Below are 14,928 nucleotides of genomic sequence, written 5' to 3' on the forward strand. Positions count from 1 at the left end.
AATCGGTTGATGACATGAGTGGCTATGAGGGCAACTTCTCCCCAACATTGTTTAGGCACATTTTTGTGAAACAACAATGCCCTAGCAATATCTCGGAGATGGTTGTTCTTTCTTTTTGCAATCCCATTCTATTGAGGGGTAGAAACACATGAGAACTCATGAATAACTCCCTGTTGAAGGAAATAGGATTTTAAGAATGGAAAAGTGGGATGTCCTAGCTTGTAATAATGCAGCCAAATAGTGTCCTTGGGGGGTATGTGGTTCTAAAAGGCATGTTAAGGGTTGGTTCCACCTGCCAATGGATACTTTTTCAAATTTCTCAAGGTAGTATAAGCAATCCCATTCTTTAGCTTGTCCAACCATCAGTCCTAAGTCCTTGTCCTAAAATAAACAGCAAGAAGGGAGAAAAATCACTTTGCAATTGACATCATAGGATAGTTTGGATATGGAGAGAAGGTTAGTGGATAGTTTAGGCACATGAAAGATATTTTTTAGGGTCAGGGAAGGATAGATTTTAATCTCTCCTACTCCAGATACTGTGATCAAAGAACCATCAGTTGTAGCAATTTTCCGATTACTAGAACAAGGTTAGTATGAGTGATATAATCGAGAGGAAGGAGTCATATGGTAAGTGGTTCTAGAGCCAATAATCCATGAGTCTTTAAAGGATGTATCAAAGGCATTTAAAGCATGGGAAACTAAAGGTTTAACTAAGTGTAGCAATGAGCAGGTATCTAAAGAGGAGGGTTTGTCAAGAGTACTTAGGAAGTACCGCACCCTTTCAATCTCCTCCTTGTTGAATTCCTTTGGTTTGTGAGACTATTCTTCTCCTTGTAGGATTGCCATATTAAGTTTCCCCTAGCTTCGATGCTATTGTTGTACACCTCTATTTCCCCATTCTTTGATCAATGGCTTTCCATGCAGCTTCTAGCACATCTCCCTAGTATGCCTTGGTTTCTAGCAGAAAGTACACCACATATTATCACAGTTGTCATTGCCTGTGGATTTGAGACGAGTTTTTCCATTCTCTCCAATCAATTAGTCCTTCTTAAACCCATGACTTCCTCCATTTGCCACCATTGTTGAGGCCTCAACCAATTTTGGGTCCAACATGACACCCCGCCTACTTTCCTCGACTAGAATAATCAAAATCACATCATTAAGTGAAGGTAAGTCATCTTTGCCTAGGATTTGAACCATCACCTAATCATTCTCCACATTGAGGCCTACAAGAAAATCATAGGTGAAACGAAAGATAGAAGTCGAATAGAAAACAAAGAAGGAAAGGAATTCTTTGACTACGATTAAATTGATTTCAACCTCTGAACCAAAACAGAAATAAAGCTAGCTTATATACTAACTCTAGCCGCTCCTCACACAACTAATACAATCAGCAATTTAGATACAATCAGCAACAGCTGTAAGCATAACAAATACTACAATCAAACCATAACAAAAATCATAACAGCTAACAGCTACTCTAAGTCAATATGCTCTTCTACATGCCCCTTCAATTTGGACTTCCCCCAGATAGGAGTTGTAGTTGATAACTGCTGAGTGGTAGCTAATAATTGCTGAGATATATGAGGAACTTTTAAACCCAGTTTATCACATAGAAATAAGAACCTATCTTTGGGCAATCCTTTGGTGAATATATCAACAACTTGATGCAAAGAAGGAACATATCTGATATCAACTGCACCACCTTCAACCTTCTCTCTTACAAAATGCACATCAATCTCTACATGTTTAGTCCTTTAGTGAAAAACAGGATTTTCAGCTATACATTTCGCTGCTAAATTGTCACACCAAAGGATAGGAGTATGTGAGCATGAAAATCCAAGCTTAGAAAAGAGTGATTTTAACCATAAAACTTCAGCAACACCTTGAGCTACAGCATGATATTCAGCCTCACCCACAGATCGTGCAACAACCAATTGTTTCTTAGAACTCCAAACAATTAGATTATTGCCAAGAAAAACACATAAACCACTAGTAGATCTTCGTGTAACCTTACAGCCGGCATTATCAGCATCAGTATACACAGACAAAGATAGATCAAATGAAGGAGGAGTAAAAATTAGACCCAGACCAACAGTGCCTTTAAGATATCGCAGTAGACGTTTACAAGCCAGCCAATGCTGATCCTTAGGTGAGGACAAAAACTGACTCAATTTGTTCACAACAAATGATATATCAAGTCTAGTATAGGTTAGATACTGAAGAGAACCCACAATAGTTTGATAAAGAGAAGGATTAGAGAACAGATTGCCATCATCAGTTAAAAAAGTGGCTGCACTCATAGGAGTAACACACGGTTTGCACTCAGACATGACTGCTTTTGTCAACAAATCAAGAGTATACTTAGATTGAGTCAAATAAAGACCAGTAGAGTCATGATAAGCCTCAAACCCAAGAAAGTAATTCATTGCACCAAGAGTTTTTAGAGAGAACTGAGTGTCCAACTGTTGAATGCACTCATGTAAGGCAGCATAATTTGAGCCAGTAATCAAGATATCATCAACATACACCAATACAAACAACACAAACATAATTTGAGCCAGTAATCAAGATATCATCAACATACACCAATACAAACAACACAAACATAGGAGTTCGTTTTATAAATAAAGAAGCATCAGACACAGCTCTCACGAACCCCCAATCTTGTAAGGCTACCCTCAGCTTAGTATACCAGGCTCTTGGAGCCTGCTTTAAGCCATAAAGGGACTTCTTTAATCGACAGATATGAGAAGACAAAGACTGATCAACAAATCCCTCTGGTTGCCTCATAAACACTGCTTCATTTAGATCTCCATTCAAGAATGCATTATTCACATCAACTTGCTGAATTTTCCATCCAAATGTGACAGCTAAGGAAAATAACACCCGAATGGTAGGTGCTTTAATAATTGGACTAAAAGTTTCAGCAAAATCTATCCCTAGTGTTTGAAGAAATCCCTTAGCAACTAGTCGAGCCTTGTATTTGAGGATAGAGCCATCAGACTTATATTTTACTTGGAAAACCCATTTGCAATCAATTAAATTCATATCGGGAGAAAAAGGAACAAGATCCCAAGTATTGTTCCTCTTTAAGGCTGAATATTCCTCCTCCATTGCTTTGATCCAATTGCAGTCTAAGAGAGCTTCTTGAACAGAATTGGGCTCTAGAGAACTCACTAAAGCATGAGGAGAAGTGAGAGGAAGCGCTTGCGCTCGAGCTTTAGATCTAGTGAGCATAGGATGAATAGAAGATGCAAGAATATTTCGAACGGCAGTAGGATTAGATATAGGTAATGATAAGGGATGTGATTCAACAAGAACAGAAGGAGATTGCTCAGGAACAATAAAGCTTGAATTAGTGGCAGACGAAATTGAATTAGTGGCAGAGGAGACTAAGGAATCAGGTGGTGCTGCTTGAGGTGAACGACCAGACTTGACTGAAAAAGGAAATGAGTTCAAAACAGCAGTGGGCAAACCCATGTTAGACTCAGACTGAGGAGTATGATTAGCTGAAAATAAATGTGGAAAAGGAAACTCCTCAGGATTAAAACTAACATGTCTAGACACATAAATGCGACCTGACGGATGCATACACTTGTACCTAACTTGAAGATGGCTGTAACCAAGAAACACACACTTTGTGAAATGAAAATTGAACTTGTGCTTGTTGTAGGGTCTAAGATAGGGAAAGCAAGCACAACCAAATGGCTGTAAGGTTATATAACTGGGTTGTTTGTTATAAAGTTTCTCAAACGGAGAAAGAAATTGAAGTGGGGAGGCTGGTAGCAAATTTATAGTATAAACAGCTGTTTCAAATGCCTCTACCCAGAATTTTAAAGGCATTTTGGCATGAGCTAAAAGAGTAAGGCCCATTTCAGCTATACGACAATGTTTCCTTTCGGCAACACCATTTTGTTGGTGGGTATAAGGACAAGTAAACCGAGGTTGAATGCCACAAGTGTGTAAATAGGGTAAAAAGGCCTTAAATTCTCCACCATTGTCAGTTTGAAGAGCCTTAAGTTTAGACTAATATTGCAACTCAGCAAACTTATGAAAGGTCTGAAAAATGGATAGGGCTTTAGATTTAAGTTTCATTGGATACAACCATGTATATCTAGTATAAGCATCCACAAACACAATGTAATATCTATGACCTGCACTAGAAAGAACAGGAGCAGGCCCCCATAAATCAGAATACACTACCTCCAAGGGATGTAAAGCTGTGATTTTACAATTTTGAAATGGAAGCTGATGCATTTTTCCCATCTTACAAGAGTCGCAAAAAGAAAGAGTACTAGAAGAACAAGGAAGATGGATTTTATTCATAACATGTTGCAATACACGAAATGAAGGATGACCCAACCTAGCATGCCACTGTTGACAAACTTTATCCATACAAGTTGACTGCATGCTAGGTGAATTAAACGAAGACAAAACCTGCCTATTACAACCATTTAGGCTAGTTACAAATGACTTAGAAAATTGTGGTGGGGAAACCATAGACGAAGAAGTAGGAACAGCTGATGATGCAACATGCACAAATGCTGGATCCAACTGATAGAGGCCATTTTTAAGAATTCCTCGTAGCAGCACCTTGCCCGAATCCTTGTTCTTAATCAAGCAAAAAGTGGAATAAAATTCAGCAATGAAATTATGATCATTAGTGAGTTGAGATACACTAATTAAATGCTTTGTCATGCTAGGAACATGAAGAACTTGAGGTAAAGAAAAGACAGATGTAGGAGAAGTTTGAGTAACCATTTTACTGACACCAATATTAGCAATAGGAAGCATCTTACCATTATCTACTGCCACTTTATCACTACCACCATAAGGAGTATGAACAGAAAGATTGTTCAAACTTGAGAAGATATGGTTTGTAGCACCTGAATCTACACACCACGAATTATCACCAGGTTGATAGGAAGAAGAAGACTGATAGAATGAAGATGGATAGGACGCTGAAGAGTGCTGAGACTGATTGTCAAAAGATGGAGTCGAGGAGCCATAGTGAGTCTCTGGTGTAAACCCTAAATCTGTTAAGAAAACTCCATTAGCCTCATGATTAGCCATTAAAGCTTGAGATTGGAAATCATTACCACCACAACCAAAACCTTGACCAAAGGACTGTCTCTGAAAATTTTGGTCAAACCTATGGTAACAGCTGTCAACAAAATGTCCAGGTTTCCCACATAATTGGCAATAAATCCTTCTCCCATAAGATCTACCTCTGCCTCTATTTTCTCGAAAACCATTTCCTCTAAAGTTTCCACCATTTCTTCCAGGAAAACCGCCTCTACCAGTGTTTCCATTACTGCCTTTATTTATGTGTAAAGCAAAATTAACATTCACAGCAGTATTATCAAATGTATTAGCAGGCAACATATTAACCACATTTTTCGTAGCTAGCCTCTGCTCATGCATCAGAAGCAAATACTGAACCTTTTCTAGGTTTATATCATCTATTTGATATGTGATTAAGCTTACAATAGTTTCATAGTCCTTGCCTAATCCATGTAAAATAGACATCAACAGATCCTTATCATTTATAAGTTCTCCAATTGCTGATAGGACTGATAGTTTTAATCTTCAGAATATAATCATTCACCGAAGTGTCATCTTTCTTAATAGATCTAAGTTGTTTCAACTGAAAGGCTCTAGCAACTGTTTGTCTAGAATAAAGACTTTCAAGAGTAGTCCATACCTCAGCTGTCGATTCACATTGAATTACCTGACCAAGAACCTCCTTGTCGATAGTCGAAAACGGCCATCCTAGCAAGAGCTGGTCAGATCTAATCCAATTTAAGTATTCCAGATTGACAACAGGCTTGTCATTCTCAAAAGAGATGTATTTTGATGGAAGATTTGTTTATGAATAAAGGATAACAGATCAAAAGCCCTAATTGTGGCTAGAACTTGCGTCTTCCAATTCAAATAATTGTTCGAATCTAGTTTTGTAGGAACGAAACTAAGATTCTTAGCAACTGACGAAAAACAGACAAAGACGCAGATGATAATGAAGAAGAAGACAAGGTTGAATCATGAGAAGCCATGGACGTTAGTCACTATAGCTCTGATACCATGAAACGAAAGATAGAAGTCGAATAGAAAAGAGAGAATGAAAGGAATTCTGAGACTACGATTAAATTGATTTCAACCTCTGAACCAAAACAGAAATAGAGCTAGCTTATATACTAACTCTAGCCGCTCCTCACACAACTAATACAATCAGCAATTTAGATACAATCAGCAACAGCTGTAAGCATAACAAATAATACAATCAAACCGTAACAGAAATCATAACAGCTAACAGCTACTCTAAGTCAATATGCTCTTTTACAATAGGTGCGATCTTTGTCTATGAAAGCTTTCAAGGTGGTCGCATCATCACTATTTTTCATCTCAATTACCTGGTAGTGATCCATCTCTTGCTAGAGTCCCTTTAGGAAATTGGCATACTTGGTGACAATTTTGTTTCCTTGCTTCGCTGCTATTTTGGTCTTCAATTTGTAGATCTAGGCTGCATATTTAACCTTCGAGTAGGTTTGTTGGATAGACTCTCAAACCTCCTTCGTTGTTAATAGAAACATGCAAGTGTCACTTATTTTGAGTGCCATCGAACTCCACAGCCATGCAATGATCATGAAATCTTCTTCATCCCATGTCGCATAGGCTAGATCTTCCTTCCTTGGTCTAGTCTCTATAATATGGCTAATCTTCCCTTTCCCTTTCAAAATGGTTCGAATCAACTGGGATCATTTAAGATAATTTCTATCATCCAACCGATAGGCAACATTGATTTGTTGCAATTCTCCAAACGGTTGAAGCAACAAGGGTGCCAGTATTTCTCTTGTGTAATGGGAACTAACTTCATTAGTGGTGGCCAACATCTCTGGTTAATGGGAAGGGCTAAGAATAGAATGATAAATAAGGTACTATCGCAGCAATGAAGGCTGCTAGTGATGGCTGTAGTAGTAGGCAAGGAAGGGCAACAATGAAGGCTGCTGATGGTAGGCTGTCGGAAGCAGCCGAAGGGCAGTCTACGATGAAGGCTCGAAAAAGAGAGTCCTAGGGTTACTTAGGCTTTGATACCATGTGGAAAAATATGGCAATGATTCTCATTGAACTGGTAGATACATATATACACATAAGATGCTTACCTATAAGATGCTTACCTAACTATGGAAACAAATCTTCTAATTGAGAAATCTCCTATTTACAGTAACATAAATATAATCACATCCTAATTACAACTTTTAAATTTACAGATTATTGACCAATCACACCTATAATCAAAGACTTGATTCACGACAACACCCAAGATACCAGCATATTTTACACGCTATTAGAATAGCAGGAAAATCTTGAGATTGCTCGATCAGTTTTTCATCCAATTGATGGTGCCTTCAATTGAATTTTCAAAAGTTAGGCATGTTACATACAGCAGAATAGAGAGAGCAAACAAAAATATTTAAGTTGCAATCCAACATTATCCTAACATTAAGAAGAAAAAACCTGGAATGAAAAAAAGCAGCAATAGATTTTGCTTCAATTGTAGCAGATGAGATAATCAGACGCAGCTCTGGTCGACGCCGTTGGATCTGGAATTCCAATAATTAGTTCAAAATGAACCTAGAAGAATGACAATTGAAACAATACAATTCTCTTAAAATGATGTTCAAAAGTGCACCTTTTTCAGGAGACCCAATAACATATCTGTTGAAATAGACCGCTCATGAGCTTCATCAACCATTATAACGCTGAATAAACAAGAATAAAATGTACAGTCATACTCACATAAGATGTGTACAAACAATACAAGAACAAATGTACAGATAGCTATAATTAACTGAGAAATCTGCAAGACAAAATATCAAATAATCGGACAGAAAAGAAAAAATTAGAATTTCATAAAGATGAAATAGAGAAAACACAGGATGGTATAAATGGCAGAGAATATTGGGAAGATCTAAAAAATAAAAAGTCAAGGGTTTAAAGGTTTCTAGTGCAGCTTAATGTTGGAGGATTGAATGTGAAAAGCTAACCTAATAAAAAGAACTAAGAGCACACTCACTGTTAACTGAAATTCCAGGAAAACATTTTTCCGTACCATAACTTGAGGAGTGTATTAATCAACAGTTTAACAAAAAGTACAACCTGTACACAAGGAGATCAAAGCTAAAAACCTAGGAGGCTACAGAAAACAACTCTCTGGCTTTATACAAAAAATCCATAAATGAGTTGGAGCATAGATATAGACTACCAAACCCCAAATATGCAAACTAAGTATGAATTAATCTTAATGTAAGAACAGACAAATGACTCAATTGTATTATCCCATTGGAGCCACATCTAAGCAATAGGCACCAAGTTCCCAGCTTTTCTCCTCTGGCGTACCTCAATGAGGAGAGAAATTCATTTAATATTTCTAGGACCACCCCACCAATAGCAAAAATACTCAGGATTAGAGGCCACATCTCCTTAGCAACAGCATGCTGAACAAGAAAGTGACCAACTGATTATCTCCATCATACAGATATGCAACACCTATTTCAACGATTAAGGCCCTGTGTGGCCCTGAGGCGAGGTGAGTTATATGAGGTGAGGTTTAAGATTAAAGTAGAGTTGAGTTAGAATGTTAAATGACTAAAAAGGACATAAAAACTATAATTATATATAAACTAAACTATATACATAAACTAATTATATCTAAATTTGATTATTACATATACAATATATTTTAACAAATCTTTGTATAATTTGATCAATATTGAGTTGAATTAAAATGTTAAATGACTAAAAAGATTAGTTATCTAAAATATATTACAAACAATATTTTTTAATAAATTATGGAAAATAAATTACAAAAAATATTTTCAATAAAATATGATCAAATTAAGTTGGGTATTTAAAAAGGAAAAGATTAATTTCCATATAATATTTAAAAATATATTTTAATAAATTTTTGAATGATTTATGATTACAGAATATGTAATTGATATGGAAATATATTTATTTTAACAAAAGAAAGAAAAGAAAGAAATTTGGTTAGGGTTTTTATAAGGACATAAAGGAAATTAAAATGTGGATTAGTCCTCTAAAAAGGGTAAGATGGCCATATTGAATGAAAAGTTCATTACTCACCCCAACCTGACCATTTTGGTAAGGTTGAGTTCAGCCATCTCAACTCAACCTAAATAAGTTGAGTTGAGAAATCTGGAGTGTTACCAAACACTCAATTTTGGAGTTGAGGCTCAAACTCAACCCAACCCACCTCCCACCTCAATGCTAAACACCCCCTAAATGAATTGTCTTCAGTATGTTACCAACAAGAAAATCTTCCCATGTTGTGAAGCATCCACAAAATGAAACCAACCACATGCAAACCTCCTTTCCAAGTAATGACACTCTTTCCAAGTGTCATTTGTGATCGATATTCTGGCAACTATTTAGAATAGTGGAATAAAGTGCCACTGAGTGATATAAAGAATCACCCAAGCACTTTAAACTAACTCTTTAGGCAAAGGCCAGAACCATGATAAGTCTCTTATTATTAATGATAAATCTAACACTAATTTCCTTTCTCCTGATAATTACAATTTTTCAACCTAGATGATCAATGCATTGTTCTCTTTTAATCTTTTTTAGATAGAAAAAAACAGAGGATCAACCAAAAAAGAGAAAAGAAAATAAAAGATGATCAATCCAAAATTAGCAAAACAGACTGCTTACAACTATATATGATTCCGTAGTCTATCAATTTCCACTAACTGGAGAAAACGACACAGAGAAGAGCAGGATATAGGGTAAGAGTGAGAGAGACTTACCTGTACTTGGTTAGGAGGGGATCATCCATCATCTCCCTCAGCAACACCCCATCAGTGAGAAATTTTATTCTAGTTAAGTCCTGTTCTGCCAAAGGAATAACTCCTAATATTCATTGCATGAACACATAAATACATGGGAAAAACCTATCGAACTTATTTTTATGGACAACAGCAATCCAACTTTTCTAACATCACCTTACATCGAGTAAAATATTTCTGGTACAGATGCCTTTCATATATTAAAACTATCCTAGTAGAACAAGAGGTATAAGGGGTTAATATGCACGTAAAAGTCTCACCGTATTTGTGAGATCCTCAAATCTAATTGTATAACCAACTTCCTCCCCAAGCTTGATGCCCATCTCTTCAGCAACCCTTGAAGCCACTGCCTGTGAATCAGTAGAACATTAAGCCGAAGTAAGTTACAACTAGTTAGTTGCAGATATCAAAGAAGACCAAATCACTATAAAGAACCGGCAACATAGAAGTGAAAGGGGAAAAGGTAAAGAGTCAAAAAGTTGCAGAGATTTTTAAAACAAATCAAATAACACGCAACACACTTTAAGTCATCTAGACCAAAATTGACAGAACAGGATCAATATATAATGCTGCATTGTATTTCCTTCTGTTAGAAATTAGGGAGAAGGCTTAATAATTTTACTCATTCTGTCCAGAATTGTATATATACAGAAACTTAGCTAATCTATCACAGGGAACTCTCAATTTAGGAATTTCCTTTAATGGAGACAATCTCTAATTGATTTACAGAACCAACCAAATCTATACACCTAACCTTCTAATTATGTATTAGTAATTAATTCAAAAAAGATAGCTTGATTGACAGCCCCTAAAATCTGCAATCGCTCTTTATGATCTCCAACACTCCATCTCAAGCTAGTGAGTAGATATTTATCCATTCCTAGCTTGGAAATTAATGTCTGAAATTGGGGATTGTTGACTCATTTGGTAAATGCATTTGCTAATTGTGATCCTGAAGGCACATATGGAGTACAAATGAGACTATTGTCCAGTTTTTCCATGAAAAAAATGTCTACCAACTTCTATGTGTTTTGTTCGATCATGTTGCACGGGATTATATGCTATATTGATAGCTGACTTATTATCATAGTAGAGCTTCTGACCTAGCGGAAGCCTTCTAATAACCCGTTGATTCACTCACGAATACCGGATTATAGGACTCAATCAATAACTCGTTGATTCCTAAATAATACCGAATAAATTGAAGAGAATTGAAAGAAAATCTCAACAGAAATTTTATTCAAAATTTATCAATCGCCCCAAAACCTCCTATAACAAAGAATTTATAGACTATAATTTGGAAAACATTCAAAAACCCTAAATCTCGAATCTTACCAAAAAAAGCAAGATTGAGATTTTATTACAGAATTAAAAATCAGCAAGAAATAAGGAAAATCCCTCAAAACAGCATGTAAAAATTCACTCCCTAATGAAAGTTATTAGGGAATCAATTATTTCAAAAAATAAAAAATTTGTTAATTTCGAGGCCTAAACGAAGGAATTTGCCCGAAAAAGCATAGGCCTCATCAACGAAGCTTATGACTTGAAATCATTAGCCCGATTTCCTTAAAGTTAGCCTTTAAAATCGCCCAAATCACACTTGTCATAAAATGCTAAGCCATCTCATCCACATCAGCTTCATAGGATCGTTCCACTCAATTCTTAAGTCTTCCAAGATAATCTTTAGCAATAGTAATTCACATATACCCAGTGCCATAGCTTGAAATTCAGATTCAGCACTTGATCTTGCCACAACACTTTGCTTCTTGCTTGTCCATGTGACTAGATTCCCTCCAACAAAGGTGCAATACCCAGAAGTAGATCTTCTATCTGTCACTGAACTTGCATAGTCAGTATCGGTATAAGCTTCAGGTGTAATATTGGTATGCTTCCTGAACAATATGCCTTTCCCAGGAGTCCCTTTTTAAGTAGTGCAATATTCTATAGACTACCTAAAAATGTATTTTCTTTTGGTTATGTATAAATTAACTCACAACCCTTACTGCACAGGTAATGTCTGAGTGTGTATGAGATAGATAGATCAGTCAGCCAACAAGTCTTTGATACACCTCTCTGTCTATTGCTTTGTCTCCCTCAACTTCCCCAATTTTGTGGTTCTGATCCATAGATGAATTAATCGGTTTGCATGCCAACTTCCTGTATCTCTTAAGAGGTCAATAATGTACTTTTTCTGAGAGATAAAAATCCCTATCTTGGAACGGGCCACCTTAATTCCTAGGAAGTACTTAAGATTTTTGAACTCTTTGATTTCAAATTCCTTCTTTAAGTTTTGTCCTAGACTCTTCCTTTCATGTTCATCATTCTCGATCACTATTATGTCATCCACATATACAATGAGACTTGTGACCCTGCTTGAGCCCAAATGCTTGATAAACAAAGTGTGGTCTCCTTGGCTTTGTTTGTATTCCATATTTTCCAGTACTTCAGTAAACCTTCCAAACTAGGCCCTGGGTGACTGCTTCAAATCATACAATGCATTCTTAACCTTGCAAACCTTACTAGGAGCTATATTTTTGGCGTATCCAAGTGGGATTTCCATATATATTTTCTTCTCAAGATTTCCATGTAAAAAGGCATTTTTTATGTCAAATTGTTAGAGTGGCCAATCAAAATTCGTAGCTAGGGATAACAGAATTCTCATCGTGTTCATTTTTGCTACTAGAGCAAATGTTCTTGATAGCCTATTCCATACATCTGTGTGTACCATTTTGCGACCAACATTGCTCTGTACCTTTCTAATGTCCCATCTGCTTTGTACTTCATCGTATATACTCACTTGCACCCTATTAGTTTCTTCCCTTTTGGTAGGTCTACAATTTTCCATGTCTTGTTTTTCTCCAAGGCCTGCATTTCAACATTCATAGCATTTCTCCAATTCTCACATTTTGAGGCCTTAAAAAGAGTAATAGGAATTGACATAGTGTTTAAATTTGTGAGGAAGCATTTATGACAAGAAGACAGTCTCGCAAATGACACAAAGTTTGAAAGTGGATACCTTAGCTTTTTGGTACATTCCCTAGTTCCCTTCCTTGTGGCAATAGGCCAATCCAATTCAAATGTAGATTGAGGAGGATTAGAAGGTATTACCTCATTCTCAGGATCACGTTCTGCTACTTGAACTAACCTCGGTCCATGATGCAAGCTTTTCCTACTTGAGTAAACCTGAGGAAACCTATTATCAAATGCATCTGCATTCCCCTCAACTAAGGATGCATGTTCCGGTTTAGATTCAGGCTGAGTATCACCAACCTAGGGTTGTTGAGTTTCAAGGGTAGGAGCAGAGAAAAAAAACAGGTAGATCGAGTAGAAAATAATCCTTATCGTCCACAAGCATAGTCTCCCTCTGACGTGAAGGTGGAGGAAAAAAATGATGTGGGCACATCAAATGTAACATCAGCTGAAATGTAAAATTTTCTAGTAGATGAATGGTAGCATTTGTAGCACTTTTTTGGGTGGAAGAATAGCCCACAAACATAGTTTTGAGCGCTCTAGAATCCAATTTCCCTAGGGTTTCACCATGTATATGAACATAGGATAGACACCCAAATATTCTAGGAGCAAGATGATGAGTAATGGTAAGATGCGGGTAAAAGTATGATATGACACCCATAGGGCTTTGATGATTCATTACTCGAGTAGGAAGGCAGTTGATAATGTGAGTGGCTGAGAGAACTGCTTCCCCTCAATAATGTTTTGGCACACTTCGTTGGAATAGTAGTGTCTAAGTTGTGGAGAGAAGGTGACCATGTTTCCTTTCAGTTACCCACTTTGTTAAGGAGTATAGACACAAGAAGATGTCATGTACCAACAAAGTAGGGGGAAGATATAGCAATTTGAATGTATTAAAAGAGGGGAAGTAGTATATTAGCAAAGTATGATGTAAGGGGTTGTACTAAGTTTGTTGCTGCATTGACAGCTTGTACATTCCCATCACATGTAAGCGGTTACCCACACATGGGGGGAGGTTAGGATCAGATATAAATATAGTTGATCCCTTCCCACAAGGATATATGAAAATTCAAAATAATTTATGATTTCTCTCTCTTAATTCTCTCTTTCTCCCTCATTTCTATCCTTTCTCTACCTAAATTCTCTCTTGTTCCTCTTTCCCTCTCGATCTTCTATTGATTGAAAATTACTCTTCAGATCCTTGAGGAGCTGACAGAAGACTCATGAATGATCCCTTCCCTAGAAATAAGTTGACAGAGTGTGATTAAAGTAATCTCTATCATTGTCTGAACCAAACCATTTAATTTAGACACCAAATTGGGTTTTGATCATGAAAAGAAAGTTAGGCAATATAGTACTGATTTCACTTTTGGATTTGAGCAAAAACAACCAAGTCACTCAAGTACAATCATCAATAAATGTCACAAACCAACGAGCTCCAGAAAGACTAGGAATTGGAGTAGGACCCCATATGTCACTATGAATCAATTCAAAGGGAACTGAACATCTTTTATTGATAAGGGGAAAGACTGAAAGCTTATGTTTAGCTAACTCACACATCTCACACACAAAGTGTTTATTTTCTAATCCTTTGAACAAGAAAGGAAAGATAACTACAAGAGTTGTAAAGGAGGGATGACCTAGCCTATAATGACGGAGCCAAATCAGGTTTTCAACAGTGGATTAATGGTGTTCGGAGAGGAGAGTGAGGGGATGTTTCTACTTGCTAATGTATAGTGTCTCAGGCACATCAAGATAGTACAATCCATCCCTTCGCTCAACACGTCCAATCATCATTCCTGAGCCCCAATCCTGAAATAAACAATGTGTTGGAAAAAATGTAATTTTGCAATTTAAGTCTAGAAAAATCTTGGTGATCGATACCGAGTTTGTGGATAATTTAGGAACATAAAGGATATTTTTAAGGGTGAGATTTGGACAAAGTCTTATATCTCCTATTCCAACTATAGTGGTCGAAGAGCCATCTACAATGGCTATTTTCCTACTACTAGGACAAGGAATATAAATGTTGAAACTATAAGAAGCATGGGTCATATGACCTGTGGCTCCCGAGTCAATAATCCATGAA

General features: G+C 36.7%; 1 protein-coding gene across 2 annotated transcripts in view; it reads right to left on the minus strand.

The window, feature by feature from the left end:
* LOC127795408 (probable pre-mRNA-splicing factor ATP-dependent RNA helicase DEAH9) overlaps positions 1-14,928 on the minus strand; it is a 90,436-nt gene that overhangs the window by 55,250 nt on the left and 20,258 nt on the right. For both annotated transcript variants that reach the window (XR_008021791.1, XM_052327065.1), the window contains exons 4-7: positions 10,130-10,219; positions 9,831-9,910; positions 7,694-7,763; positions 7,519-7,604 (exon numbers count right to left, since the gene is read on the minus strand). Coding sequence is in view for 1 of the 2 variants with exons in the window: in XM_052327065.1 (XP_052183025.1) it covers positions 7,519-7,604; positions 7,694-7,763; positions 9,831-9,910; positions 10,130-10,219 (326 nt within the window). In the remaining variant the exon portion in view is untranslated. The remainder of the gene's footprint in view (positions 1-7,518; positions 7,605-7,693; positions 7,764-9,830; positions 9,911-10,129; positions 10,220-14,928) is intronic.

Source organism: Diospyros lotus, chromosome 2, assembly GCF_014633365.1.
Source record: "Diospyros lotus cultivar Yz01 chromosome 2, ASM1463336v1, whole genome shotgun sequence".
Classification (NCBI taxonomy): Eukaryota; Viridiplantae; Streptophyta; class Magnoliopsida; order Ericales; family Ebenaceae; genus Diospyros; species Diospyros lotus.